Raw genomic sequence first — 25,328 nt, forward strand, 5'->3', positions numbered from 1 at the left:
CGACTTTATTCAACAATTTCTCCTACGCAGTTTACGTTGAAGACACATTGCAGAGCTTCCGTGTTCTACGTCAGAACACCAACTCTGCTCATGTGTGTTCGGACGTAAACACAAAAATGCTGCATCAACAGTGTAGGAGACTGACAGGGTAGAGAAGAAATTGTTGAATAAAGTAGTTATTTTTGTTTTGTTTTTGTGCACAAAAAATATTCTTGTTGCTTCATAACATTAAGGTTGAACCACTGTAGTCACGTTAACTATTTTAATAATGTTTTTACTACTACTCTGGACCTTGAATGTAGTAATTTCGTTGCTTTCTGGGAGATAAAAAGCCTCTCGGATTTCATCAAAAATACCTTAATTTGTGTTCCAAAGATGAACGAAGGTCTTGCGGGTTTGGAACGACATAAAGGTAAGTAATTAATTACAGAAATTTCATTTTTGGGTGAACTAACCCTTTTAAGTGAGTGTTAAACGACAGCAAAGGTATTCTAAATGTGAAAATAGGGGAAGTGAGCATGCACAATCAAAAATGCAATACTCAGTGTTGTTATAATTATCCAAGATTATTAGTTAATATAGTAAATATTAGTTAACATTAGATGAAAAACAAGAATGTTAACTTGACAACTAACAAAAAAAGTTGAAGTTGAAGTATTAAAATTACTAGAACAGAAATAAAAATGAATTAAAGCTAAACAGAAAACACAAATAAAACAAATTAAAACAAAAGATACATAACAATTACTAAACTCATAACAATTACTAAAAGTTAAACTAAAATTCAAATGAAAACTGAAAATATAAAAATAAGAGCTGTTTCAATATATTAAAACATACTATAATAATATATAAATAATACTAAAATAATACCAAAAATATTGGCCGACAATGATAAAAAAACAACTCTAATTTCAGCTGGTAACAGATAACCTATGGTATTGATATATTGTCCTTCTCTACACTTACAGTATTATCAGTGGCTGAAAAAAAGCTGTGGCAGGGGGCCACAAATATCACATGACTAGCAGAAAATACTGAGTGCACTTTTACCATTTTAGCGCGCACAAATAACAGCATTGAAAATGCGTTGTTAGCGTCACTCTCAAAAGAGGTGGTGGATGCATCTCATCTGACATCTTTAGACCACACCGACCTCACATTTATGAGCATGCTTTCAGCTGCAGACCACACTTACTCAGAGGGACTTACTGGACCTCTTCACCCATACCCAGGTGGGCTGGGTAAGGTGAGACATTTCATCACTTTAAAAGAGGAGAGGGGGCAAATTTTATCAGCAGATCTGAGATCCAATGACAAGCAGTGGAGCGAGGCGGCTTGGGTCCTGGCAAAGCACTCCACACAGGCCTGATACTCCCTGGGGCTTCTCTCTCCATGTGTGGTCCCTCTCTGATTCTCTCAGGGCTGTGTGCCTCCATGCACATGGACAATATGACAACACTGACGGACCGAGATGAGCCAAGACAAGAAAAACAATCAAGGGCTGTGAACTCGACTGTGAGAGCTGGATTTTTACTGCCCTCCACTCCCTCTCTGAAAGCGTCCCACAAACATGCACACACACACACACACACACACACAAGATCTTCTCTTTTTCTTCCACACTCAGTTCGGTAACGTAGCTTAATGGAACCATGGTAAAGATCCAGATAAAACATGCCCCCCTTCTTTTACGTCCTCCATATGCTTTGATTTCACTGCTCTGAAAGGAGGGAAAATGATTCATGCCGTTGGCGTGCGCAGCGGAGCTGCAGCTGGACGCTGCACCTGCAACTCCCAAATCTGGGAAAACAAGCTCCCGGGAGCAGAAACGGGCCAGGCTTCACACACATATACATACAGAATCCCTCGTCACCATCTAAGGGCTAATTGATTTTTTGTATACAGAAACTCTTTCCATTGATACATTCATTAAAACAGCTTTGTTGCCATCATCACCTCTGTGATTCAAGCCAGTAAAAAGCGACTTTTCCAAATAATAAAGGCGTTATTTTTCAAGAACCGGTACTCTATTGACTTTAGTGATGTTTTGGCTTTCATGATGACTTGTTGGACTGTTTATTAACTAAACTGGAATGTCAAAGCAGAACTAGATCAAAAGGGCACACTATTAAAGATCTTTACTGTCTTTTTTTGCCCTGACCACAGGAGAGCCTCTAACTCATAACACCGTCCTGTGCGACCGTTGCCCCCAAAAGCGAATTATCCACAGTCTCTCTCACGCACACATACACACAATCCACAAGATACCCCTGCACATAAACAAACATACCAAGAATAATGACCCCATCACTTCTTGATCCTCAGAGACCCGAGCATTGAGATTTATGGTGTTTTTAGGAATCGGTATTAAAGCTTGTGTTGCACAGAATTTTAGGGGAAAAAAAGTCTTCAACGTTGCAAAATATTAGCAGTTATAATTAAGTGTACAAGTAGATTTTCTTGAGAAGCCTCATGACATCTACACCTCACTTGCCCTGTAAATTGACCTAAAATATTTGAAGATTTTTAAAACACATAAAATGGGTATATGGGTATTATGTTGCAAAAACATTTTTTGTTTGTTTTAAATATTTATTTGTTTATAAATTACTTGATGTAACTGATGTATGTAATTTTAACCCATATTTAGAGAAAATTAATTGCAATAAGTATTGCTTAAATTTTTTTTTTTACAATTACTAATTAAATAATATGGGTATTATTTAATTGCATAGTGCACATACAGTCAAACCAAAAAATATTAAGACACTAGATATAATTTTTTTTAATATATTTCACTAGTGGGTGCAGGACACTATAGTTCATTTATGTAAGTGAGGATAGCAAAATAAAGTAAACTGACATATTATACCCAAAAATTCTTCATACAGTGGACTACCAGTAAAATTGATAAAAATTTGGGACCAAAAATTATTCAGACACTTTGACCTGACCATGTTTTGCTTAAGTGTTATCTGACATAATTAAGATTATTTTTTTCTGACACAGTTTAACTCTGAGATCTTGTCATATTTTATTACAATTTTTTTAAACTATAGTGAATAAACTGTATTAATGAATTAAATGTTCAAGGTGTCTGAATAAATTTTGGTTTGACTGTATAATAATAAAAAAAAAATAATAATAATATTTTATCATTATTACTCTCAAAAAACAAGAATAAATGTAAGACATTATATTTTTTATATTTAAGAATTTTATGCTTGTTACTTTAATATATTTAAGAGTGTGAGCTGCTGTTGTAATTGCACTAAACATGGGTTAAAATTATTTATTACAATCATTAATCTAATAATATGGGTATTATTTAATTGCAAAGAGCAAATATTAATAATAATAATAATAATAACTGATTTTTTTTATTATTATTTACTGAAATCCCCCCCCACACACACACAAAAAAAGTTGCATAAATGAGACCATTTTTTAAATTTAAGAATTTTTTCCTTGTTGCTATAATGTATTTTAGACATGTGAGCTGCTGTTGTAATTTTAACCTACACTTTTTAAAAAATCCGTAAAAATAGGGCACAATGTACTGTATTAATTTGACAGGATTTATTTTTTTACAGATGTTTTTCCTGTATTTTGAATTTTGAACATCATTGCGTTGTGTTTTAGGGTTAACGGAAATGTCCATAAAATTACTGGATAATGCCCTGGTAATTTTCTGCCAGTACAGTTTTTTTACAGTGCACATTTACTGTAAATAGGCATTATTTAATTGCAAAGTTATGCTACAATGTGTCTCTGAGGGTTAAACATTGATTCATATACCTAAGGGATTGTTACAGAACTTAAAAAGTACTTAAATCAGCGATATTTGCATGCCAAGCTATGACACGGGAAAACAGACACACAAGGACACTGACACACACACACTCTCTCACGCAAACTTGTGCAGCCTCTCTATTCACACGCAAACAGCTGGGTGAGGAATGTGGGAAAAACATGCTCCCAGATCTGTTTTGAATAGTGCTAACTTCGCTGGTCACCCACTGCCACTTTGAAGCATTCAGAGGCACTCTTGATACTCCACAGACAGACTGTAACGCGGGATTATGGAGTGCTGCTGGATGTTTGTATTGCTATGACCTTTGTCCTATAGTGAAAGAGATTACTGTACCTTACGATGGTGTACCTTGACTCCATAACATGCATATGGTTCCTGTTAAAAAAAAAAAAAAAAAACATGAGATTTGTATACATGACAAAAACATAACAATAAAAGACTGTTTGACCTTTATCTCACAGTTAGATCAAAAAACCTGTTTCAACGATAAGGATGGTGACAGACATAATGAAATATCAACCTCAGGTAAGTCCTGTGACCACCCACATTCTTTACTAAATAAATACACCTGATAGCATCTAATAGCAGCTTGAGATTTTTTTGAAGAGATGAGCTACTTTGTTTAAATCTTTGGTGTGACCTGTACAAAAGGGGCTGATTTGGTTTGGAATGGATGGAGCAAAAGCTTCCCTATAAACAGTCCCTTCTCCCTGGTCGATTCATATTTTCCTGGGCCGCCAGCACTGCTCAGCTTCACTCCCTGACTCAGACTGGGAGGGTCACACTATGAGATCAAGGTTAACACTAAAATACTCAGGGCCCGGGACCAAATTTTTTATGGGTGAGCCACCTTTCCCCCGGGGGCTAAATGAGTATGCTATGCTCATCAACGGTCCCGGGACAACGTTCTTGTTTGCGCCCTCCCCTGACTGTAACCGCACATGGCTGTAGTACACTTGACTTGACTAATTTTTCATTTCCTTCTGACCTTTTGAAAATGCAGATATGTTACAAATGCCTTTAAGTTATTTAGGTGATTCGATTGGTCATCATGAACTAGCAAGAAAAAAACAAAACATGAGTATTTAAAAAAAAAAAAATACGCACACACTTATGAATATACTGTATATATAAAGCATATTTTTCTTCTAAAAATGTAAAATTAACATTTTAAAAATAAACACACATATAGACACTTTTATTAATAATAATAATAATACACAATTAATATTTGAAAACATATTTGCATTATTTGAAAAAAATATTAAATAATATATAATATTTTTAAAATACACACATATTTATACTATTACTAATAAGAATATATTCGTTTTAAAATGTAGTATAATAGTAAAACATAATATAATATTATTAATAATAAATTATAATTGTGTGAGTGCGTATGTCTATGTATTTTTATTTTACTATCCCAAAAACAACACACAACAGACTCACCAGTATTCATCTGGGCACTGTTACAGAAGAAAGGGGTCCAGGGGTATTTTAGGGTGCTATACATAAACTTGAAGGCACTGTGTGATGCTGACTGCCATGCTAAGCTGGACTGGTATTACGTGCCAGTTTAAAAAAACTACATACAGCTGCTGCTCAGGCCAGAATTGACTTTGGCAAACCCTCTGAAACCTCAAGATCCTTAACAACTTATGTCCTTTCTGCCATCCAAGGCAAGCAGGGCCCTGTCAGAGTCATGTCAGGAAACCTCAAACCAGCACAGTGTATCAAAGAGGCCTGCAGGCACTTATGCCAGCGCCTCCTGCAACTAAATGAGCCAAGAAATAACATTTTGGGCGATTTATGTCTTTTGCACGACCACAATACTAGGAAATGACATGAAATACTGTATAAATGCTTTTACAGCACTAAACGTGGTGACAGTAGTGTCCACGTTGCTTGCACGCAAGCTAAATATAATGTTATCAATGTAATAACGCACAAAGCATATGTTTGGCAACTATTTAGACATAATAAAATGTAAAAATAGAGGCACCTCTGCAGCGATGTTTTCATTTTATGCTAGCTTAATAAAGCAAATCAGCCATCAATCTCATAGCCCATTATTCACGCCGTTGATACTTGAGACAGCCGTCTTAAAGCTGTCGTCTCTACGTTGTTTAAGACTTTTGTTTCATCCAAATGGTGATAATTTAGCAAATACAAGTTTTTAAACACATAAGTGTCGATTTGTTGTGAAATTAATGTCTTTATCAATGCTGCCAATGCCAGGTAGAGAAATCAGAAACGCCATAAACAACGTCGAAGGTTGGGCTCATGAATGTTAATTAGATTACGTCGCCAACGGTTTTGATTACGTGTTGAGTTACGTAATTACGTAATTAATATTCATAAGCCAGAACGTGTAGTCTAAATGTCAAAATTAAAAATATTTCACGTTTAAAATAAATTTGAATATTTTAAATTATATTATAATATGTCTGCTAAAATATAGGTATCTCAAGGTCAGCTTCTGCGTAAGAACAGCTTTGTTACTTTTTTTTTTATCCAAAAACAGTACGTCTTAAAACCATTATGTTAACCATGATTTGTTATTATTTTATCATGATAATTATTTTAATGTAATTTAATGAATTAATGTGCATTGACAGCCCTTGTTTCTGTAAATGAAAAGGTCTGAACAAGCATTTTTGTTACTATTTTAGATGAAGTAAAAGGGAAAAAAAAATTATAACCTGTGCTCAGGTGTAAAAATCATAACATCGATCATAAGGGACAGAAGTAGTTAGTACTACTAATCATTTCAGTAGCATTTTCCTGCCGCTAGAGGGAGCCGCTGAGACAAAATCCATTGATGACGTGTCGAGCAACATGGCAGCGCCTGTGATGGAGCAAAACAACCACAGCAGCAATGATTTTTGTCATCTAAAACGTACAGATAGCAGTAAATCCGAATCTCCATCAGAGGATGGAAACCTGACAGATGATGTATTCGAATTTGTACAGAAAGAGATAGGTGGAGATCTTAAGTCGCTAAAGAAGGTGTCAGGGCTTTTGGAGAAACTGACATTAGAGAACAAGCAGCTGGAGGAGCAGGTAAATACAGCTACAGAGACTCTGTTAACATCATATAAGTGTTGTAAAGAAAAAAGACATTATGTGTATTATTTTCAGATTTATTTATTTATTACGATTTGCTCAGTGTGAGAGAAGCTACACCAGATGCTGCTAAGACCAACTATTTATTTTTTATATATATATATATATATATATATATAAATACACATATATATATTTATTTATGTAGTATTTGTTTTATTTGTTTGTTTGTGTAATATAAATCTATATAGATACGCAAAATTTATCCTTATGCAAATCCAAAACAATCCATTTGTCCATGCATGCAGGTGCTGACTGTGTCCTCTTCAGTGCCATTGCGTGTGTCCGCTGCCCTGTCCGCAGCAGAGGAATCTCGAGTGAAGCTGGAGTCTTTACTGGAGAAGGAGAGACTTTTGTCAAACACTTTGCAGCAGCATCTGCAGGGCTCACAGGTCTGGGCTGACAGCATTGGGCAAGTCTTGGGTCAGCTTGACACATTAGAGAGGCATATGAAATACCTGCAGTGTCTGGCTCGTATTGAGGAGCTCAGGTAAGGGTTAAACCCTAAATTGTGCGTCAAATGTTTTGGAGGGCCATGAAGGTTTATACTGGTATCCAACACATTTGCGCTTCCCGTCTTTTATGTTGCATTAGTGACAGTATCCAGCAGTATCTGATGACCAATAGCGTGTGGGATGCGGTGGGTGCAATAGACCGTATGGCCTCTCTGGATATGGGTTTGCGGGAGTCAGGCTGTAGCCACCTGCAGGATTTCCTCAGAGACACACTTCGCTTTTGGCACAAGATCCTTAAAGACAAACTGGCCAGGTATTAGGCGTTCAGAGTATTTCGAGTTGTACTATTTAAAAGTCTAAATATTTCTAAGTTCACGCTAAATGTTTGGTTCTGTTTCAGTGATTTTGAGGAAGTCCTGACGCAGTTCCACTGGCCGTTCATTTCGCCCCCAACGCAGACCCTCTCACCCCCAGCCAACGCACAGGAGATCAACAGCCAGCTGGAGCTACTGGTCTCCCAACTTCTCTCTCTTCAGACCTCGTATCCTTAATGTTCTGGCATCAAATCCACCTAAATAGATTAATTTTCTCAATACACTCCACTAAATTGTTTCGAGTTTGCGCATAAGGGAGGGCCATGAAGGTTTATACCTTCTGATCTAAGGTCAAAGCAATTTGCCTATAGTGAGACGAACACAAGATGCTGTTACAACCGACTATTTTATCTATTTATGCATTTATTTATGTTTTTTAAAGATACAAAGCTGGTCATTTTCCTTATGATGTCCACAACAATTTGCTTAAAGTGTGTGGCAGCACGAGATGCTGTTAAGGTCAACTATTTTATTTAGTTTTTTTTTTTTTTTTTTAATTTAGTTATTTCCTTTTTTAAAGGTAATTTTTCTTAATTTTCATCACCAATTTTCTTAAAGTGTGAGACAAACACCAGATGCTTTTTTTTTTTTTTTGGTTATTTATTTCAGTTTTTTTTTTAAAGATGCGAAGCTGGTCATTTTCCTTAACAGGCGTTGAAGTGATGACCTTATATCAGAGAAGAAAGAAACATTATCTCATCCCGGACAGTCCCAGACTCCTCCACTCTCGTTGCCCATTCAGATCATGCTGCTTCCCCTCAGCAAGAGGTTCAGGTATCACTTCACTGGAAACCGCCAGACCAACAATTTAAGCAAGGTCAGATATTACACATTTACTGCTCATTTACTCTTTATTTCATGTCATTCAGACTAAAAACAAAACAAAAAATTGTGTGAATATGCAAGCTACCCATAAGTAAACAATAAGATCTGATATTACCTTAAATCTTCTGTCACCTTTACAGCCAGAGTGGCATTTGACCCAAGTCCTCATTTGGATGGGAAACAGCTCCAACTTTATGGACGAGAAGATTCAGCCTATATTGGATCGTGCTGGGGCCAAAGTTAACGCTAAGGTATGTTTACCATTGCATTGGTTAACGTTGGCACAAAATTAAAATGTACCTATTTTCCAAATGCATGTTATTGATCTTAATGTTTCATTCTAAAAAAATATATAATGATTTTTAATCAAAGTGTCATAACTCGGATCTTCCAGTGAAACATCAGACTTCTCTCTGGTGATGTTTGCTGGATTTCTCCAATCATTTAGTCTCCTTAAACCCCACCCCTTTCCTACAATCAACTGCAAGCTCATGTTCAGATCTGCCTCCATCCAATCAGCAACTGAAACAGCATGAAAAGAGGTGTATATGGACAAGTATACTCCTGGATACACCGCAGAATTTCGGATGTATCCTGGAAGTATTACTGACCAGATATGGGAAATACCACGGGTCCGTATACTGCCAAAATGATACCAATTCGGATGTATGTTACTCTTGTTATTCTTCTGTGCAATGGCCATTTGCTGCCAGGGCACATTCACACCTTTTGCCACCAGGAACCATTATCTGAGAAAGTATATAGTATAAATATAGTTTTGATATTAAAAAACCTGGTTTGTGCATCATGATTAAATGGACTCTTCTCAGAACTAGGGTTGTCAAAAGTACCAAGTCGGTACTGAAATTCTAAAAATGTGATGATACCAGCATTTCCCTCTAGCATTTTCAGCACTGTTGAGCAGATTCTGATTGGCAATTGTGTTCACACGCTCAACAGATATGTCTGTGATTGGCTACAATGATCAATACTTCAAAAACATATTGTAAATAGACATCTGTGATACTCTTCACCGATCACTTACACAGATACAGATGGGAGCATTTAAAAGGTGTCTATCAGACGAATCCGCTGATAGATGCCTGCTTTCAAACACTCCAGTGTGTATCTGTGTAAGGGCACAGACATATCTGTTGAGCTCATGAACACAATGGACAAACAGAAGTGTTTAAGAATCTGCTTAACAAATGCTAGGGGGAAATGCTGGTATTGTCACATTATTAAAATTTCAGTACCGACTTTGTACAGAAGTCTGCTACAAAAAAAGGGGGGGGGGGCTACAGAAGAAAATACAAAAGAAAAGATCTGTCGCTTCTTCCGCTTGATCGTGAATTTAAAAATGGAGACAAAGCCATCACTAGGCTTAAAAAAATCTTATCAATCTGTCCGCCAGGTGGAGTTGTGCAGAGGACTCCTGACTCTGGCACAGGAGAAGTTAGCTCACGATGCTCCTCGATTGCTCTACGATGATGCTCTCTTCTGCCACCTAGTGGATGAGGTGCTGCAGTTCGAAAAAGAGCTCCGCAGCACCCACAGTTACCCGCGTGCCTACCCCGGCGTCTTGCACATACTACTGGAGGAGACCGTGTTCCAGAAGTGGCTCAGTGTGGAGAGAAAAAGTGAGTTTAAATGCTGTGTACTTGTGTCACGACTCGATTTCAGCTTTGATGATGAATTAAATTGTGTCTGTTGCCCTCTAGTGGCTGTGGAAAAAGTGGACACCATGCTGTCTGCAGAGGGAGCCTGGAGCTCTCAGTACAAGGACATCACCGATGTGGATGAGCTCAAAGCACCAGATTGTGCAGAGACCTTCATGACCCTTCTGCTGGTCATCACAGGTAATGATATAAATTCATCCTCAGATTTGATTCTTCAAGTTAAAACTTGTTTCTGATCCTCTCCGCCATCCTTCTCTCAGAACGCTACCGCTCTCTGCCATGCCCACGGGCTCAACTCAGCTTCCTGGCTTTGCAGAAGGAGCTGGTGGATGATTTCCGTATCCGCCTCACGCAGGTCATGAAAGAAGAGTCCCGACAGCCGCTGAGCCCTCGCTACTGCGCCATCCTCAACGCTGCCAACTACATCTCCACTGTTCTCAGTGACTGGGGGGACAATATTGTAAGTGTTTTTGAGTCACACTGAGGCTAACAGGAGTTTACTCTTTATGACAGACGATGCCATCTTTTATGATCATTTCTTAGTTAAAAAAAAAAAAACTAGTTAACAAAACTGCTTATTAATATTAGAAAAAAATGTGTCTACCAAATCAAAGTCATGTGGTGCAACCAAGGAAAAAAATAAAATGAAATCATAGAGAAGGATCCCTGAGGACTTCATGACTATGACTCCAGATCAATAAGCCTCTTAAAATGTCAGATATTTTTACCTTTTTATGACAAGGCAAAGTTAGTTCAGGTTGTAAAATGTCATGTGAACTTCTCAAAAAATGTAATGTTTATTTATAAAATGTAATAATTTGTGATATTAAATATAAAAACAAATATTTTAAAACTTTTGCAAAAAATAATGACTAAGATGTGTACACTCACCTGTTTTCAAGGTAAGAGAAAATGTGTTAATGCTTTTAATTCATGGTTAAACCACATGACAATTTTAGAGTTATTATATTAAATAATTTCTTAAAAATTGTAAAGTTTTTTTTAAAAAACATATGAAACCAAAATAAATGCAGGCTACATTTAAGATTTTTTAAAAAGATTCATCCTTATTTTTTGTTGTGTACACTATTTTTTTATCTTTGACCCTTGAATTAATTATATATATTTATATATATATATATATATATATATATATATATAGTTAAGTCTTGATTGAGAAAAGAAATACGTATATGTATACAGATTCACTTTCATTTTGTTTTCTCCTAGTTCTTCTTGCAGTTGCAGCAGGCGGCGGTGTCAGTGGGCGAGGAGATCCTAGGCCCTCTAGGGGCCCTGGAGACGGGGCGACTGGCCTCTTTGGAGGGATCTTTGTTTGAGGCCCTATTGGCCCTGCTGGAGAGGCTACGAGGAGACATGCTGGGACGATTACTGGACGCAGTCATGAGAGACGTCAAGGAGAAGGCACAGTCATACTGCAAGGACAGGTATGGTGGAAATAACCTAAATAAGTCCACTGCTGTGTTAATGATACATTTATATAATTCCTTATAAGAATATGCTTTTTGTCAGTGTAGTTTAATTTTAAGCCTCAAGCACCTTTACTTTGCTCTTTGAATAAAATTAGGAAATTAGGATAGTTTCAATCTGAGCATCTGGGCTAGCTGGAGGAAATCATGGTGGCATTATTTCAGGGATCTTTTTGTATTGAAATTAAGCTGGTCTGTTTCAGGTGGATCTCCTTGCCATCACAGAGCGACCAAGCCACCTTGTCATTATCCAGCTCTGCATGTCCAATGATGCTTTGCCTGCGGGATCACCTGCTCCAGCTGCAGCAGATGTTGTGTCTTCCTCTTTTTCAGATGTTCTGGCAGGGCCTCGCAGAGAGGCTCGACTGCTTCATCTACGAAGAGGTCAGTCTCCCGCTTCAACGTTTTCACTGTTAAACCCTAATTTACCACAAGCTAATGTTGATTAGCTAATGTTGACACTACTATTCAAAAAGCTTTAAACTTAAAAATGTAGGATGCTTAAAGAAAGAGACATTAATTTCATATAATAACTTTTTGATAGGCAGGATTAACTGTAAATGAAGTCTGCTTACAGTAGTTTGTTGGAGTGTGTTTATCTGTTTCTTGCTCTCACTCACAGTTGATCCTGTATAACCATTTCAATGAAGGCGGAGCTGCACAGCTTCAGTATGATATGACCAGAAACCTCTTCCCTCTGTTTGGACACTACTGCAAGAGACCTGAAAACTTCTTCAAACAGTACGTCTGTTTATCCAGAGCTAATACTGTATATAGAAAAACCCCATTTTCATTTCTCTCTTTCCTCGTCTCAGTGTGAAGGAGGCCTGCATCATCCTGACTCTTAAGGTCGGCCCGGCGTTGTTGTTGTGTGATGTGCTGAAGCAGTCAGAGGAAGACGATTACCTTCTGAGCCATCAGCAGTCCAGTCCAGAGTCAGCGCTCAATGAGCTGGGAGTCTACAAGCTGGCTCCCAGTGACGTGCAGATCCTTCTCAACCTCCGCTCAGCTTGGCTCAACCAATGAAAATGATCACACCAATCCCTTATTCATTAAAAATGCTTACCAAGCACAAAACACTTCTCATACTCCAGATATGAATGAATAAAATATCATACATCGGATGAGCTACAGTATTTAAAGTGAACTAAACCTCAGAAGGGAAATATGAAGAGTATGCGGATGCTAATGTAAAAAAAAAAAAAAAGCTTTTGCTGACATTCAGATCTGTCTTTCAACAAAAAATGAATAAATTAATAAATGTTTTAGTGCTTTCCTCTTTATTTGTAGTTAAATAAAACATTAAAATATTTTTATAGCATATTAAATGTGTAGTTTGGGTATTTTGTTTTATCATCTCGCCGATCCAGGGCAGATCAACCCTGCATGTTTTAACTCAGAAGAGAGAGGAGCCACGTAATAAGGACTGTATCTTGCAGTATGCCACCTGTTGCAGGATTAAAGCAGCGATCCAGGTTCTGAAGAGTCTGCATGCTTGAGTCAAAGGGCATCTGTATTGGTAGAATCAAACAAAAGAGACAGAATCACAAACACGTGTCTATCAGGAGGTTTCTCCAATGATAAAAATACATGTTTAGAATCAGTGTCGTTATTGATAACTAAACCTAAAACTTAAAGGGATAGTTCACCAAAAAATTGAAATTATGTCATCATTTACTCTCTCAAGTTGTTCCAAACCTGTTTGAATTTCTGTCTTCTGCTGAACATAAAATGATATTTTGAAGAATGTCGGTAACCAAACAGTTGATGGTCCGCACTGACTTCCATCAGGTATTTTTTTTTTCATACTATGGAAGTCAATGGGGTCCCATCAACTGTTTGGTTACCCATATTTTAAAAAAATATCTTTTGTGTTCAGCAGAAGAAAGAAATTCATACAGGTTTGGAACAACTTGAGGGTGAGCAAATGATGACAGAATTTTGAAATATAGCTAAAATAAATAAAAATATATAAGAATATTAAATTTATTTCATCTAAGTTAACGTACTAAAATGACTAAAACTAATAAAAATAAAGCTAAATAGAAATATAAAAAACAAAAACTACTCAAATTAAATTATAATAATGAAGTCTGAAAATATAAATTCAAAATCAGAATATTAATAAATACTATAATAGTATATAAATAATTCTAAAATACAGTAAAAATGTCTGACACTTCACCTCTGTGACGGGTGCTGAATTGAAATCAGGCTTCAATAAATTCCTGATCTCAGTGCAGACATGTTTGGCCTTCTCCAAAAGCATGTCCTATAAGAAACCATTGCAAGAGAATGAAAAAAGAGGTAATACAGTGTATTCAACATTTAGGGTTCGACTGAAGATACATCATGGAAATTTAGGGCTCAGAGAGACCTGCTGGTGTGGGGTGGAGGTAGCTGTTCTGTTCTGCTCTTCTGAGCGGAAGGAGGAGGCTGAGCTGATGGCGGATGAAACATGCCCATCAACCTCTACACATGTTGAGCTCAGTTGGGCATGAACAGCCTTCAGCCTGCCAGTGCGTTAAGCCATAAGAGACAATTGATTTGTAATAACTACCACTTAAATGAAATAAATAGAAACCTAAAGGTCAGACAATAATTTTTCTGTATTATGTTTTTCTTTGTATAGATGAACATAAAGCCTACCTGTCCAAACAGATTGTTCTCTGTCCAGCCTGTAGTGCAGCCATTGTGTCTGCAGTAGAGTTCGTTGCTGATATAGGAGCTTTATTCACAGTGAACAGAAGCAGAATCTGAAGAAATTAAACAAAAATCTGCTGCTTAGGAACTAGAACTACATCATATAAACAGACTATAACAGCTCTTTTGGTCCAAACAATTTCCATTTCCAAAACTGAAAAAAAAGTGTGCTTTTAACTGATGTTCATTGACAGAGAGAACCAATTAATCCATAAATAAGGATAGTTACTGTAGATCAAAAGCATACTCTAAATGACTAAATGTAAAACTGTTTAAATAAGTTGCGAAAGCACAATAATAAACAGAATTGGACGAGGGTCTGGCTACCGTGTTGTCCTCTGAGGAGGGTCTGTACCACTGGATGATCAGTTCCTGGTTGTCCGTGTTGGCCCAGGGTAACAGATCTGACAAGGGCTGATTGTGCTGGCACAGCATCAAGAAAGAGAAATAATGTTTATTTTTTTTCTCTTTTCATTTTAAGATGGAAATAAATGAGTGAATATGAACCTGTATTTGCTGAGGATTTAGTACTGGAGCTGCAGGGGGATCAGGAATGGTCCACTTCTCCCTGTAAGACGGCTGGTGACAGCTGAAGAAGGTGTGCAACTGTGAGAGTCTGAGAGCAAGTTTTGTGTCACCGGACGTGTCAAAACCCTGCATTGCACCTGAATAACAGCCAATTACATCATCATATAACACCAGATTACATAAAAGAACATATACGGTACAAATGCTTTCAAAGGGTAGATTTATTGATTGATTAATGAATTGAATAACCTAGTTTAATAGAGTTACTTGCGCTGTACCTGGCTGTGAGGAGACCTGTAGAAGGTTGATTAAGTGCATGTAGTAGCGGGACATATGAACCCAGGTCAGCTGAGGGCATTTCCTGCTGTTTATCTCATGCTCAGCGTCCATGAATGCTTCAGGACTGGCAGTACAATTATCAGGGTTTTCTAGCCCCCCTGCCAACGAGATGCACATGTACATTTACACTACTGTTTAAAAGTTAGATGGCCAGTAAGATTTAAAAAATAATGCATTAAATTGTTTAAAAGTGACAGTGTATAATCTTACAAAAGATTTGTTATTCAAATAAATGCTGTTCTTTTTGAACTTTCTATTCATCAAAAAAATGTATCAAGGGTTCCACAAAAATATTAAGCAGCACAACTGTTTAAACATTGATAATATTAAGAAATGTTTCCTGAGCAGCAAATCAACATTTTAGAATGATTTCTGAAGGATCATGTGACTTTGAAGACTGGAGTAATGATGCTGAAAATTCAGCTTTGCCAACACAGGAATTTTACAATATATTCAAATAGAAGTTATTTTAAATTGTAACATTATTTCACAATATCAAATCAATTAAGCCTTGTTAAGCATTAGAGACTTCTTTCAAAAACACTAAAAAATCATAAATATAATCAAATACAGTACTCCATAAAAATCCTGTCTAATGCAAAACTTGTTGCAGTGTGTGCAGTGATTTGGGGTTAAAGGTTACCACAGGGGTGGAAGAGATCATTCAATGCAAAGTCAGGCAGGGCTTTTATTGAAGAAAGAGGGATGGGGCCTTCAGTTACTCCAGTGAATCCATGCAAAAGGCCATATTTGCCAATAACTTCTGAGATCTACGAAGCAAAAGGAATAAAAGAAGAATGAATCATTTATATTGAACATTCTCCATACAGATGTGTGGATGAAGTCCATTCAAACCTTTAAAGCTATTTTCAAACAAATCCAGTAGAGCAGTTGGCAGGTCTCTCTGACTGTTTCCTGAGAAAAATCACACACATATGTACATAAATATTACAATATTAAATATTTATATACATAAATATTATGAACTCTGCTGTTAATAATATTTATGTATTTATAGACTGCTGTCTACTCAAACTCTGTCACGTTTCACAGCACCTTGCTGGTCTCGTCAGGTGTTGGTGATGGGGGAAGATTCACATGTCCAGGGGGAGGGGTAATCTGCTCGATCTCTTGTAAGTATATCAATGCCATTTCCAGGTAGCACCTATGTGCCAATCTGAAATACACACATACACAAAAATCCTGTTTGAACAGAATTAGAGAATATTAAGACCCGGGTATACTTCATTTTGCGCGTCTCACACACTTCGGCGCGCGCACCTAGTGGATTTTTTGCGTGAACATCCCTGACCCTCCTGATGGTGAAAATTACATCACACGGACAGTGTGCGGACCAGCACGGAATGCGGACGGCCGAAGTGTATACTTTGGGCTTTAGTGTAACAACTTACCGTAAGCTTTGGCTATGAGTGTGCTTAAATGTGGTTAAACACCCAAACAGAGCCTCTAGGACTTCCTGGTGACCAGATTTTTGCATGGAAATGAGATGTCTTCCCACCACTCCTGCAGACACAAATGATCAACCATTCACAACTGTTTTACAAGATAAGAGGCCAGATATAAAGAATACTCCCTATTGATCACCTGTGTAGTAGAGGATATCAGCCTCCAGCTGGCGGTCTCTGTTGGCAGAGGCCTGAGAGATGCTGAGTGCAGACTGCAGTACTTCTTGAGCAAATATTAAGGGCCTCCAGGGCTCCTCACCTCCCTCAGAGGAGCCTGACAAGGCCTCCAATGCCAAAGAGCGACCTGGAACACAAAGAATCAATACACAGCATAACATTTTTGAGTCTTCAAAATTGCAGTATAAACTAAGTTTAGAAGGAAATACCCAAGCTTAATAGCAAAATAATTGTTGTAAAGTTAGGTGTAGGTTTGAGATGTAAGATATGATTCTGTGTAGAAGAAATGCTTAAACAGATGTGAAGAAGAAAAAAACAATAACAATTTAGAATGCAAAATTATACAAGAAAGAAGACCAATCACTCAAATATTCAACTCAAATACTCAAGTACTCAAATATTACATATTTTCAGTTCTGAGCATTCTTTCAATACAAGTCAATAGGAGAATTCTGTGCATTTATACAAAACAAAACATAGCACACCTACGGCTATTTACAAAACAAAATGTCTATACGTTAAGCGGTTCTGGCTGAATTAACTGCATGAGTTTTTAATACTTAGGGTATAGAACAAACACCTAACCGGAATGTTAGAGGAATATCAATACAGAGCTCCCTTGTTGTTGTCATACCAATCCGCATGGTTGTCTTGGCCAGCAGAACGAGCTGTGGAAGATAAATATTCTTTAGGCCCACTCGTAGTTCCACCTCGCCTCCTTTTTTGAGACCTATAGACTCTCCAGTAGCACAGAGCTGAAAACAAAGAACAATATTACCACTACAAAATATGTAAAACACATACCATTTAATATTTTTGCTCTTGTATGTTCAATATGACCATGAGATCTGGGATCTTTACCAGATCTTTACTGTCCTAACACATTTTAGATAACAACAAATGTGAATTTTACATAAATATTTTCTCTTGCGTCTAGTTTCAACGAACATTTTGAGCATAAAAGGGTACAAAACCTGTTGCTGCAGCAGTTTCTGTGTGAGCAGGTGGAGAGTCTGGCTTCCTGTTCCTCTCAGTTCACTAAGTTGTAACACAGCCTCAGCTAGAGTCATTTGAGAGCGCAGAGATAGAGCACTACACCCAGACAACAAGCTCACAATCTCCTAAACAGACACACATGTGATCCGACCAACAGAAACAGTCAATTTCAGGTCAAAAAGCACTAAATCACAATCAAATGTTATAATTGCCTACTGACCTGTAGCATGGCTGTACTGTCTTCTCTGGGTCTGCCACAGTTTGTGTTGAGTTGGACGCCTTGTAGGAGCAGGAGGGCTTTAGTGTCAGGGTCTCCCCAGGCCTCAGCCTCCGCCAGACCCTCCTTCAGCAGCCGGAGCGCCTCTGCACTACTGTCTGCACCTGCACAAACATGTGCAAGAAACATCAACAAACTCCATCCAACAATATTTTCACCACATTAAGCTTTGCAGAGCTGCTAACCAGAGTAGATTGCAGCTCCAGGGATATGGCCTACGAGAGAGCGAACCACTGCCAGCCTACAGCGCAGCCAGAAAAGGAGATCCATGCGTTCTCTCGCTTCCACCTCTTCTGGAAGATCTCCAGTATGGAGATCAAGAACAGACTTTGCATCCCGGGAGCTTGACTGTAGAGAAAAGACAGATAGATTTTCTTTAACATCTTTTTTAATGAAACTGAATCTGTCCTTTAGAGACCCAAGATCTGAATTAAGTACTGAATGTAAGTAAATCAGAGCTTGACCATTACCTGATATGTTTTGGCTCTGGATCGTCTGAGTGCAGAGGAGGGTGGTTTAGGAGGAGGCAGCGGGCGGAAATCACTTTGAAACACAGGAGAACTCTGGAGGAGCCTCAAAGCAGACACCGACAGATCTGCACTACAATAGAAATTATTATTTTTTTTATTTTTATTTTTAGTGGATTCAAACATCCAGACATACATGCATCCCCAGGAACATACACTACCATTCAAAAGTTTGGGTTGGTTAAGTTTTTTTTAATGTTTTTGAAAAAAGTCTTCAATGCTAATGAGAAGGATGCATTTATTTGATCAAAAATACAGTAATATTGTGAAATATTACAATTTAAAATAACTGTTTTCTATTGTAATATATTTTAAAATGTAATGTATTCCTGTGATGGCAAAGCTGAATTTTTAGCATAATTACTCCATTCTTCAGTGTCACATGACCCTTCAGAAATCATTCTAATATGCTGATTTTGAGCTCAAGAAATTTTTATCATTATAATCAATGTTGCATTAATGTACTGCTAAATATTTTTGTGGAAACCTTGTCGTGGCCCAATGGTTAAAGAGTCAGAATGGTAACCTGAAGGTTGCAGGTTCAGTTCTCAATACTGGCAGGAAATGACTGAGGTGCCCTTGAGCAAGGCACCTCTCCGGGTGCCACAAAAAAATGGCTGCCTACTGCTGTGTGTGTGTGTGTGTGTGTGTGTGTGTGTGTGTGTGTGTGCGTGTGTTCATTACTTACTACTCCTAATGTATGTGCACTAACTTGGATGGAGAGAATGCAGAGGACAAATTCCGAGTATGGGTTACCATACTTGGCCTTCACATGTCACTTTCACATTTTTTTTAGGAATCTTTGGGGAATATCAAGTTCAAAAGAACAGCATTTATTTGAAATAGAAATCTTTTGAAACATTATATATTATATATGTCTTGACTGTCATTTTAAATCAATTTAAAATTTTCACCCAAAAATGAAATCAAAATTCATCAAAAATCCTTAATGTTATGAAGTGACGAGAATATTTTTAGTGCACAAAAACAAAACAAAAATACAGACTTTATTCAACAATCAGAACGCCGACTCAGTATTGGCCGGCTCCTGCATCAGCGTGCTCACGTGAACAGGGTCGGCCAATACTGAGCCAACATTTGGACGCAAACACAGAAGATCTGCACTGCATTCACTGCGTAGGAGACTGACAGGGAAGAGGAAACATTTTTGAAAGTCTGTATTTTTTTTTTTTTTTGCGCACAAAAAGTATTCTCGTATTCAACATTAAAGTTGAACCAGTGTAGTCACGTTGACTATTTTAACGATGTCTTTACTACTTTTCTGGATTTCGTTGCTTTCTATGGGAGATAAAAAACCTTTCAGATTTCATTGAAAATAACTTAATTTGTGTTCCGAAGATAAATGAAGGTCTTTGGCAGGTCTGGAATGACAAGAGGGTGAGTAATTAATGACAGAAATGTCATTTTTGGGAGAACTAACCTTTTAATGCTTGCTTGCTCTTTAAACAAATACATTTCTTTAAAAAAAATATACTGACTCCAAATTTTTTAACAGTAGTGTATACATTTAGACACCCAAGACAACTACAAATGTGCACAATTCCTCATGATTTAAGTTTCTGCACTACCTGGCAGCCATTCTGCCCTGCTGCATGTTGATATTGGACATTAACAGTCTGATCTCCACTGCCAGCTCCATTTCTTCAGGATCGATGCTCAGCGGATGTGAGGTGGAGACCTCAGGACTAACCAGAGCATGTGCTTCTTTTAGGATTATGGCCTGAAGAGAGCAATAGAGAAACATTCACTTTGTCGTTAATGTTCTTGGCATTTGGTATATGCATTTACTTTAGTTTTTTTATTTGTGTTTATACCATCATACTTCATAGCCATTATTGCTATAGGGTCAAATCATGTTTAAACATTTTTATAGGCCTAGATCTGGAATAACAATTTAACAGAAAGGATAGCTGGACAGCTTTAACGCCATAAAATGAAGGTAAAATGGAGCACCTTGACTTCTCCTAATGTGAGTTTCCTGGCACTGAGCTGGAGACCCTTGGACTCGTCACTGCTGGAGCCATCAGGCAAACAGGGAGTGCTTGAGCTTTTCTCTTGAGATTCGGATAACTCTGTGGGTTAAATTAAATAATTCAGTAAGATATTATGTAGATTTATAATCTATAATTGTCCATAAACTAGTAATAAGATGATACTTGTTGGTGGTGGCTCAGGCAGGTCTTGTATAGTACTACATATAGCCAAGATGAGATGAACTCTGGCCGTTAGGATCCACCTGGTCAATCTTGAGCCATAAAGAGCCATGACGTCTTTACTTGGCCTCCTATTGACCACTTCTTCTAGAGCCTAAGAATACGGATCACATAAATCATTATATTCATATTCAACAATACAGTATTTTGTAAATGATTTGATATACAGCTGTGAAAACAGGTAAACTTACTTGAAGATTGGAAGGATCAAACAGGGGTTTCCCTTCAAAAAATGTTTTTGCCTTTGGGGTTTAATGTGCATTTAAAAATTACAAGACATAAAAAATGATAATGTAGCAATTACTATACTATATTCACTACCATACAAAAGTTTGGGCACTTCACTATACAGAAGATAACTGCATGTATTGTTTTTGTCAGCTAAATATATTCTATATGGTTTTAGGGTTTTTTACCCAAGATGGCTTCTCCATTCTGTGGTGACATCCATGAGGCACAGGGATTCCCTCACCAAATGTGAGACTACTGAGTTCTTTAACCGCTTGAGTGAAGGCCCCTAATTCTGTCAATACCTTTATCTGTATACACACAAAAACACTTGATTAAAACTTACAAAATAGACAAATACATTCACTGCAATAAAGATTTTCGATACATACAAAAATAACAGAAAGACACAACAAAGTCTTTTAAACCTTTAGGATTCTGCATCTGACAGTAAGGTGTGGATCCCGACACACAGTTTTGGCAATATACAGGTACAGAGCCAGCACAGGGAGAGACTGAAATAAGCAGTATGACAGATTTTGAATATTAAGATTTATCGAACAAAAATGCAAAATGCACAAAGGCTGCTCTAAATAGGAGTTTTAAAGTGTGTGGCTCTAGTACCTTGAGAAGGTGTCCTGAGGTATACAGCCAGTGGCAGAGGAAAGACAAACAGGCAACAGTGGTGCCGAGATTCCCTCGATCCGGCTCAGAAAAGAGGTCGATGCCTGGGATCAGATCCATCTCCAAATAGTATGTGGAGTATGACAGGTCCGTCATCGGATGGGGCATAGAGGCCATTAGTAGGCACTGCAAAGCACATGACTTTAGTAAACTTTTTGTGTTGGCTTAGTTACAAAAAAATAGAGGTCCTTTCTTTCAACTGTAAGAACATTTCAGTGACTCAATTCTGACCTTGAAGAGTTTGGCAGAGAGAAGGCAGCATTTTGTGCGCTGATTGATGTTAGAAGTCAGGATGTGCCTGTCAATAGAGGAGACATCTTACTGCTGTAATGGAGCACAGTCACAAAAACACTCTATGGTTTCTCACTCACTGTGCAATCTTGGCGGAAAGCAAAGCTCCCTGGAGACAACCCCATATCCCAGCATGCTGCAGGGTTTCCTGAGAGGAGCTGCAGCCCCATGAGTCACCATCCCAAGATTCCAGAACTCCAGAGCTTTGCAGAACACAGTCCAGAGCCTTACTCCAGAAATAGTGTGCAGATCTATACACAAACATACAAACACACTAATACAAGATGCACCTTATCTCCCCTTACGGTGTGAATGCAAAACATTCAATTACCATAGACTAATGTTCAAAAGTTTGGGATCATTACAATTTTTTTTTAAAGAAATTAATACTTTTATTCAGTAATTAGTCAAAAGTGAAAATAAAGATGTTTATAATGTTAAAAAAAATTATATTTAAGAATAAATGCTTTTGAAATTTCTATTCATCAAAGGATCCTAAAATTTAAAAAAAGTATCGCGGTTCCACAAAAATATTAAGCAGCACAACTGTTTTCAAGGTTGATAATAATAAGAAATGTTTCTTGATCACCAAATCAGCATATTAGAATGATTTCTGAAGGATCATGTGACACTGAAGAAAATTCAGCTTTGACATCAGTTACATTTTAAAATATATTAAAATTAAAAACAGTTATTTTGAATTGTAATAATATTTCACAATATTACTGTTTTTTATTGAATAAATGCAGCCTTGGTGAACATTAGAGACGTTTTTCAAAAACATTTAAAAATCTTAGCGACCCCAAACTTTTGAACAATAGTGTAAACACTATTGTTCAAAAGTATGATCAAAAGTGATCAACTGTTCAAACTAATAAACAACGCAGGAAAACAATGTAATAAGCATATCATACTTTCGATTTCCATTGTAGAAATGCAGGTTTCCAAGGTCATGGAGTGCTTGTACCTGGAGGGAGTTGTACTTATTTGCTTGAAGATATTCTGCATTAAATAACAAAACAACATATCTGTACTGGAAAAGCTTGCTCATGAACAAATTCAGCTTGTAATATGTTATAGTTTAGATCGGTTCTCACTAATTGAGTTGTTGTAGGAGGAGAAAACAGTCTGGAGCTGTGATGGAGGCAGGGTGGTGCTGTAGATGGAGCCCAGAGAGCTGAAGTCTTCTGTGGACAGGTCTGGAGGGCTGACACCTGGCAGGACGCTGGCTGCCATGTTGAATTTCACTTTCTCCTCCAGAACGCCGCTGGTCTCTTTAGAGAATGGCACCTCAACATATGCTGAGGCCACATATAAAGGGTGTGATAAAAAGTGTAAACAAAATAGAGTTGCTCAGTTTGAAGTCCGAAAACACAGAAGAGAATTAGAATACCATGGGTTTTTAAAATAGTGGTTTTTTGTTTTTTTTTTGTTTTAATATATTTAAAAATTTAATTTATTCCTTTGATGGCAAAGCTGAATTTTCAGCAGCCATTACTCCATTCCTTGCTGAATAAATGTATTCATTCCTTTCAAAGAAAAAAAAATCATACTGACCCCAAACTTAGCGCTGTGGTTCAGACTTACAGTGCTGTGTGTCAGCCAGAAGCAGCAGGAGTAGAGTTTGGCTGTGCTGAAAGGTCAGCAGTGCGTGATGTCTTCTCTCCAGAGTCTCTCTGAAACACTGCAGTGTGTCCTCCACATCCAACGGTACACACACCAGACACATGGCTCTCTTCACATCTGCAATAAAGATGAAAATAATTATAAAACACACAAGACTTAAATATGGTCTTGGCCATGGGACCTGGCAACCGTTTTCTGTAGTATGTACCTGCAAGTTCCTTGGGCTCTGGGTTAGTATCATTTGCAGTAATCATAATCTGACCTTCTCCACAGGGAAACAGCAACTGTCTGCTTGCATAATTCCTGCAGGTCACCTATGGACATCGGTTACAAAACTTTTACCAAACATTTTACCAAATCTAATGGATGCACATCTGGAATATCCATTGCAAAGGTTTGTGTTGAACAGGCTGTAAACCAACAAATTTAAACAGTTCTGCCCAAGTTAATCAGAATGATGCATATGTGATCATTTCTGTCTACCTTCTCTCCAGAGATCATCTCAGTGAAGGTGAAGTGAGGTTGAGGGGCTGGAGGGCCACCGAAACAGCTGATCCTGTCCAACAGCCTTCTCTGTGCATGCACCAAAACAGGTGTTACCATGTGTGAGTAGCGCTCCCTGAAACCCACGATGCATTGCACCTTTCATTTCAATAGCTACTCTTTTGTGAGAGGAATTATATTTGTAAACTTTTCAGTTACTTGTATAATTTTTTTATCAAGTATACAAACCAATGCCACCAGCATCAGTGAGTTATAAGCGTACCTAGTGTATGTGTTGAAAAGTATGGCCAGATGGACAAGACTCTCCCACTTGGCCTGGTAGTACAGAAGCTCTAATGTGTACAGAACCAGAGTCCTCAGCCAGCGCAGATCGATCACTGTCCCATCATCCATTGGAGCAGAGAAGTACAAGCTGGCCTCAAGCTCCCCATCTTCATCATCATAAACATTCCACAGCTAGAGAATAAAAAAACAGTTATGTCAGATAACTTTATCCTACAGTTTAGTGGTCATTATACTAAAATATCTGACTGAAGGATAAGGCAAATGGCCAATTAGAATCTAGTATTCCAGAGAGCTGTAACAATGGTGCATAATGACATGTGGTTTTACCATACAGGCCATTTATAAGTGGATTCTTAATCTTAAATCAGCATATATATATGGGTCATTGACGAATAAGGTTTTTAAAAGTGTAAAAAAACATGAGATAAAATTAATTTTGAAGTTTTATTAAGTTTTAACAACGAGAGTATGTGGTTTTTATAATCAATTAACACTGCTTTTGTCATTTTTTACAAAATTTGTCACCAAAAAAGTCATTCTGTTTAACCAAAATTTCGGTTTTACTGAATGACGATATTTTCAAACAATGCTAACAGGCTGATATCAAGCTAGCTAGCTAGTTAGCTTGCTAGCTAGCTAACAAAAGGACAATCAAACATTTTATATTTAGTACAAGTTTTTAAAATATTAC

The 25,328-nt window shown here is 37.5% G+C and overlaps 2 protein-coding genes and 1 long non-coding RNA gene across 11 annotated transcripts in view; 1 reads left to right on the forward strand and 2 right to left on the reverse strand.

Annotated features, from left to right (window-relative positions):
• Nucleotides 1-4,703, reverse strand: part of LOC127511561 (uncharacterized) — a 77,691-nt gene extending 72,988 nt beyond the window's left edge. For 2 of the 8 annotated variants that reach the window (XR_007930072.1, XR_007930065.1), the window contains exons 1-2: nucleotides 4,458-4,694; nucleotides 4,151-4,192 (exon numbers count right to left, since the gene is read on the reverse strand). This is a non-coding gene — a long non-coding RNA (uncharacterized LOC127511561). Of the gene's footprint in view, nucleotides 1-4,150; nucleotides 4,193-4,457 lie in introns of all 8 variants that reach the window. The other 6 variants (XR_007930066.1, XR_007930069.1, XR_007930071.1 and 3 more) reach the window with 6 other exon arrangements.
• A 1,922-nt stretch (nucleotides 4,704-6,625) lies between these two features.
• rint1 (RAD50 interactor 1) lies at nucleotides 6,626-13,037 on the forward strand. The gene is made up of 13 exons (XM_051889968.1): nucleotides 6,626-6,886; nucleotides 7,198-7,439; nucleotides 7,544-7,717; nucleotides 7,805-7,945; nucleotides 8,439-8,595; nucleotides 8,744-8,854; nucleotides 10,018-10,243; nucleotides 10,325-10,462; nucleotides 10,543-10,742; nucleotides 11,513-11,730; nucleotides 11,976-12,156; nucleotides 12,395-12,513; nucleotides 12,588-13,037. Exons 1-13 carry the CDS (start codon nucleotides 6,662-6,664, stop codon nucleotides 12,796-12,798), a joined length of 2,343 nt encoding a protein of 780 aa, XP_051745928.1. The 5' UTR covers nucleotides 6,626-6,661; the 3' UTR covers nucleotides 12,799-13,037.
• The window catches only part of LOC127510445 (cilia- and flagella-associated protein 54-like), a 29,873-nt gene continuing 17,574 nt past the window's right edge, over nucleotides 13,030-25,328 (reverse strand). For both annotated transcript variants that reach the window (XM_051889967.1, XM_051889966.1), the window contains 32 exons: nucleotides 24,615-24,808; nucleotides 24,332-24,467; nucleotides 24,057-24,162; nucleotides 23,810-23,965; nucleotides 23,320-23,523; nucleotides 23,137-23,224; nucleotides 22,303-22,473; nucleotides 22,163-22,229; nucleotides 21,872-22,057; nucleotides 21,676-21,762; nucleotides 21,436-21,558; nucleotides 21,211-21,261; nucleotides 20,963-21,113; nucleotides 20,760-20,878; nucleotides 20,375-20,526; nucleotides 18,729-18,858; nucleotides 18,444-18,606; nucleotides 18,202-18,362; nucleotides 17,960-18,106; nucleotides 17,620-17,740; nucleotides 16,948-17,112; nucleotides 16,755-16,866; nucleotides 16,399-16,519; nucleotides 16,198-16,257; nucleotides 15,986-16,112; nucleotides 15,282-15,440; nucleotides 14,983-15,140; nucleotides 14,803-14,898; nucleotides 14,422-14,528; nucleotides 14,150-14,285; nucleotides 13,958-14,044; nucleotides 13,030-13,283 (listed from right to left, as the gene is read on the reverse strand). In XM_051889967.1, coding sequence (XP_051745927.1) covers nucleotides 13,164-13,283; nucleotides 13,958-14,044; nucleotides 14,150-14,285; nucleotides 14,422-14,528; nucleotides 14,803-14,898; nucleotides 14,983-15,140; nucleotides 15,282-15,440; nucleotides 15,986-16,112; nucleotides 16,198-16,257; nucleotides 16,399-16,519; nucleotides 16,755-16,866; nucleotides 16,948-17,112; nucleotides 17,620-17,740; nucleotides 17,960-18,106; nucleotides 18,202-18,362; nucleotides 18,444-18,606; nucleotides 18,729-18,858; nucleotides 20,375-20,526; nucleotides 20,760-20,878; nucleotides 20,963-21,113; nucleotides 21,211-21,261; nucleotides 21,436-21,558; nucleotides 21,676-21,762; nucleotides 21,872-22,057; nucleotides 22,163-22,229; nucleotides 22,303-22,473; nucleotides 23,137-23,224; nucleotides 23,320-23,523; nucleotides 23,810-23,965; nucleotides 24,057-24,162; nucleotides 24,332-24,467; nucleotides 24,615-24,808 — 4,161 coding nt within the window. In that variant the 3' untranslated portion in view covers nucleotides 13,030-13,163. The remainder of the gene's footprint in view (nucleotides 13,284-13,957; nucleotides 14,045-14,149; nucleotides 14,286-14,421; nucleotides 14,529-14,802; nucleotides 14,899-14,982; nucleotides 15,141-15,281; nucleotides 15,441-15,985; nucleotides 16,113-16,197; nucleotides 16,258-16,398; nucleotides 16,520-16,754; nucleotides 16,867-16,947; nucleotides 17,113-17,619; nucleotides 17,741-17,959; nucleotides 18,107-18,201; nucleotides 18,363-18,443; nucleotides 18,607-18,728; nucleotides 18,859-20,374; nucleotides 20,527-20,759; nucleotides 20,879-20,962; nucleotides 21,114-21,210; nucleotides 21,262-21,435; nucleotides 21,559-21,675; nucleotides 21,763-21,871; nucleotides 22,058-22,162; nucleotides 22,230-22,302; nucleotides 22,474-23,136; nucleotides 23,225-23,319; nucleotides 23,524-23,809; nucleotides 23,966-24,056; nucleotides 24,163-24,331; nucleotides 24,468-24,614; nucleotides 24,809-25,328) is intronic.

The sequence above is a fragment of the Ctenopharyngodon idella genome, chromosome 4 (assembly GCF_019924925.1).
Source record: "Ctenopharyngodon idella isolate HZGC_01 chromosome 4, HZGC01, whole genome shotgun sequence".
Taxonomy (NCBI): Eukaryota; Metazoa; Chordata; class Actinopteri; order Cypriniformes; family Xenocyprididae; genus Ctenopharyngodon; species Ctenopharyngodon idella.

Bases quoted from the DNA above. Each gene is read 5' to 3' on its own strand.
- rint1 (XM_051889968.1), top strand. From the start codon at position 6,662: ATGGCAGCGCCTGTGATGGAGCAAAACAACCACAGCAGCAATGATTTT. The intron at 10,463-10,542 runs GTAATGATATAA...TCCTTCTCTCAG, and splicing joins CCTTCTGCTGGTCATCACAG to AACGCTACCGCTCTCTGCCA. The intron at 11,731-11,975 runs GTATGGTGGAAA...GGTCTGTTTCAG, and splicing joins CAGTCATACTGCAAGGACAG to GTGGATCTCCTTGCCATCAC.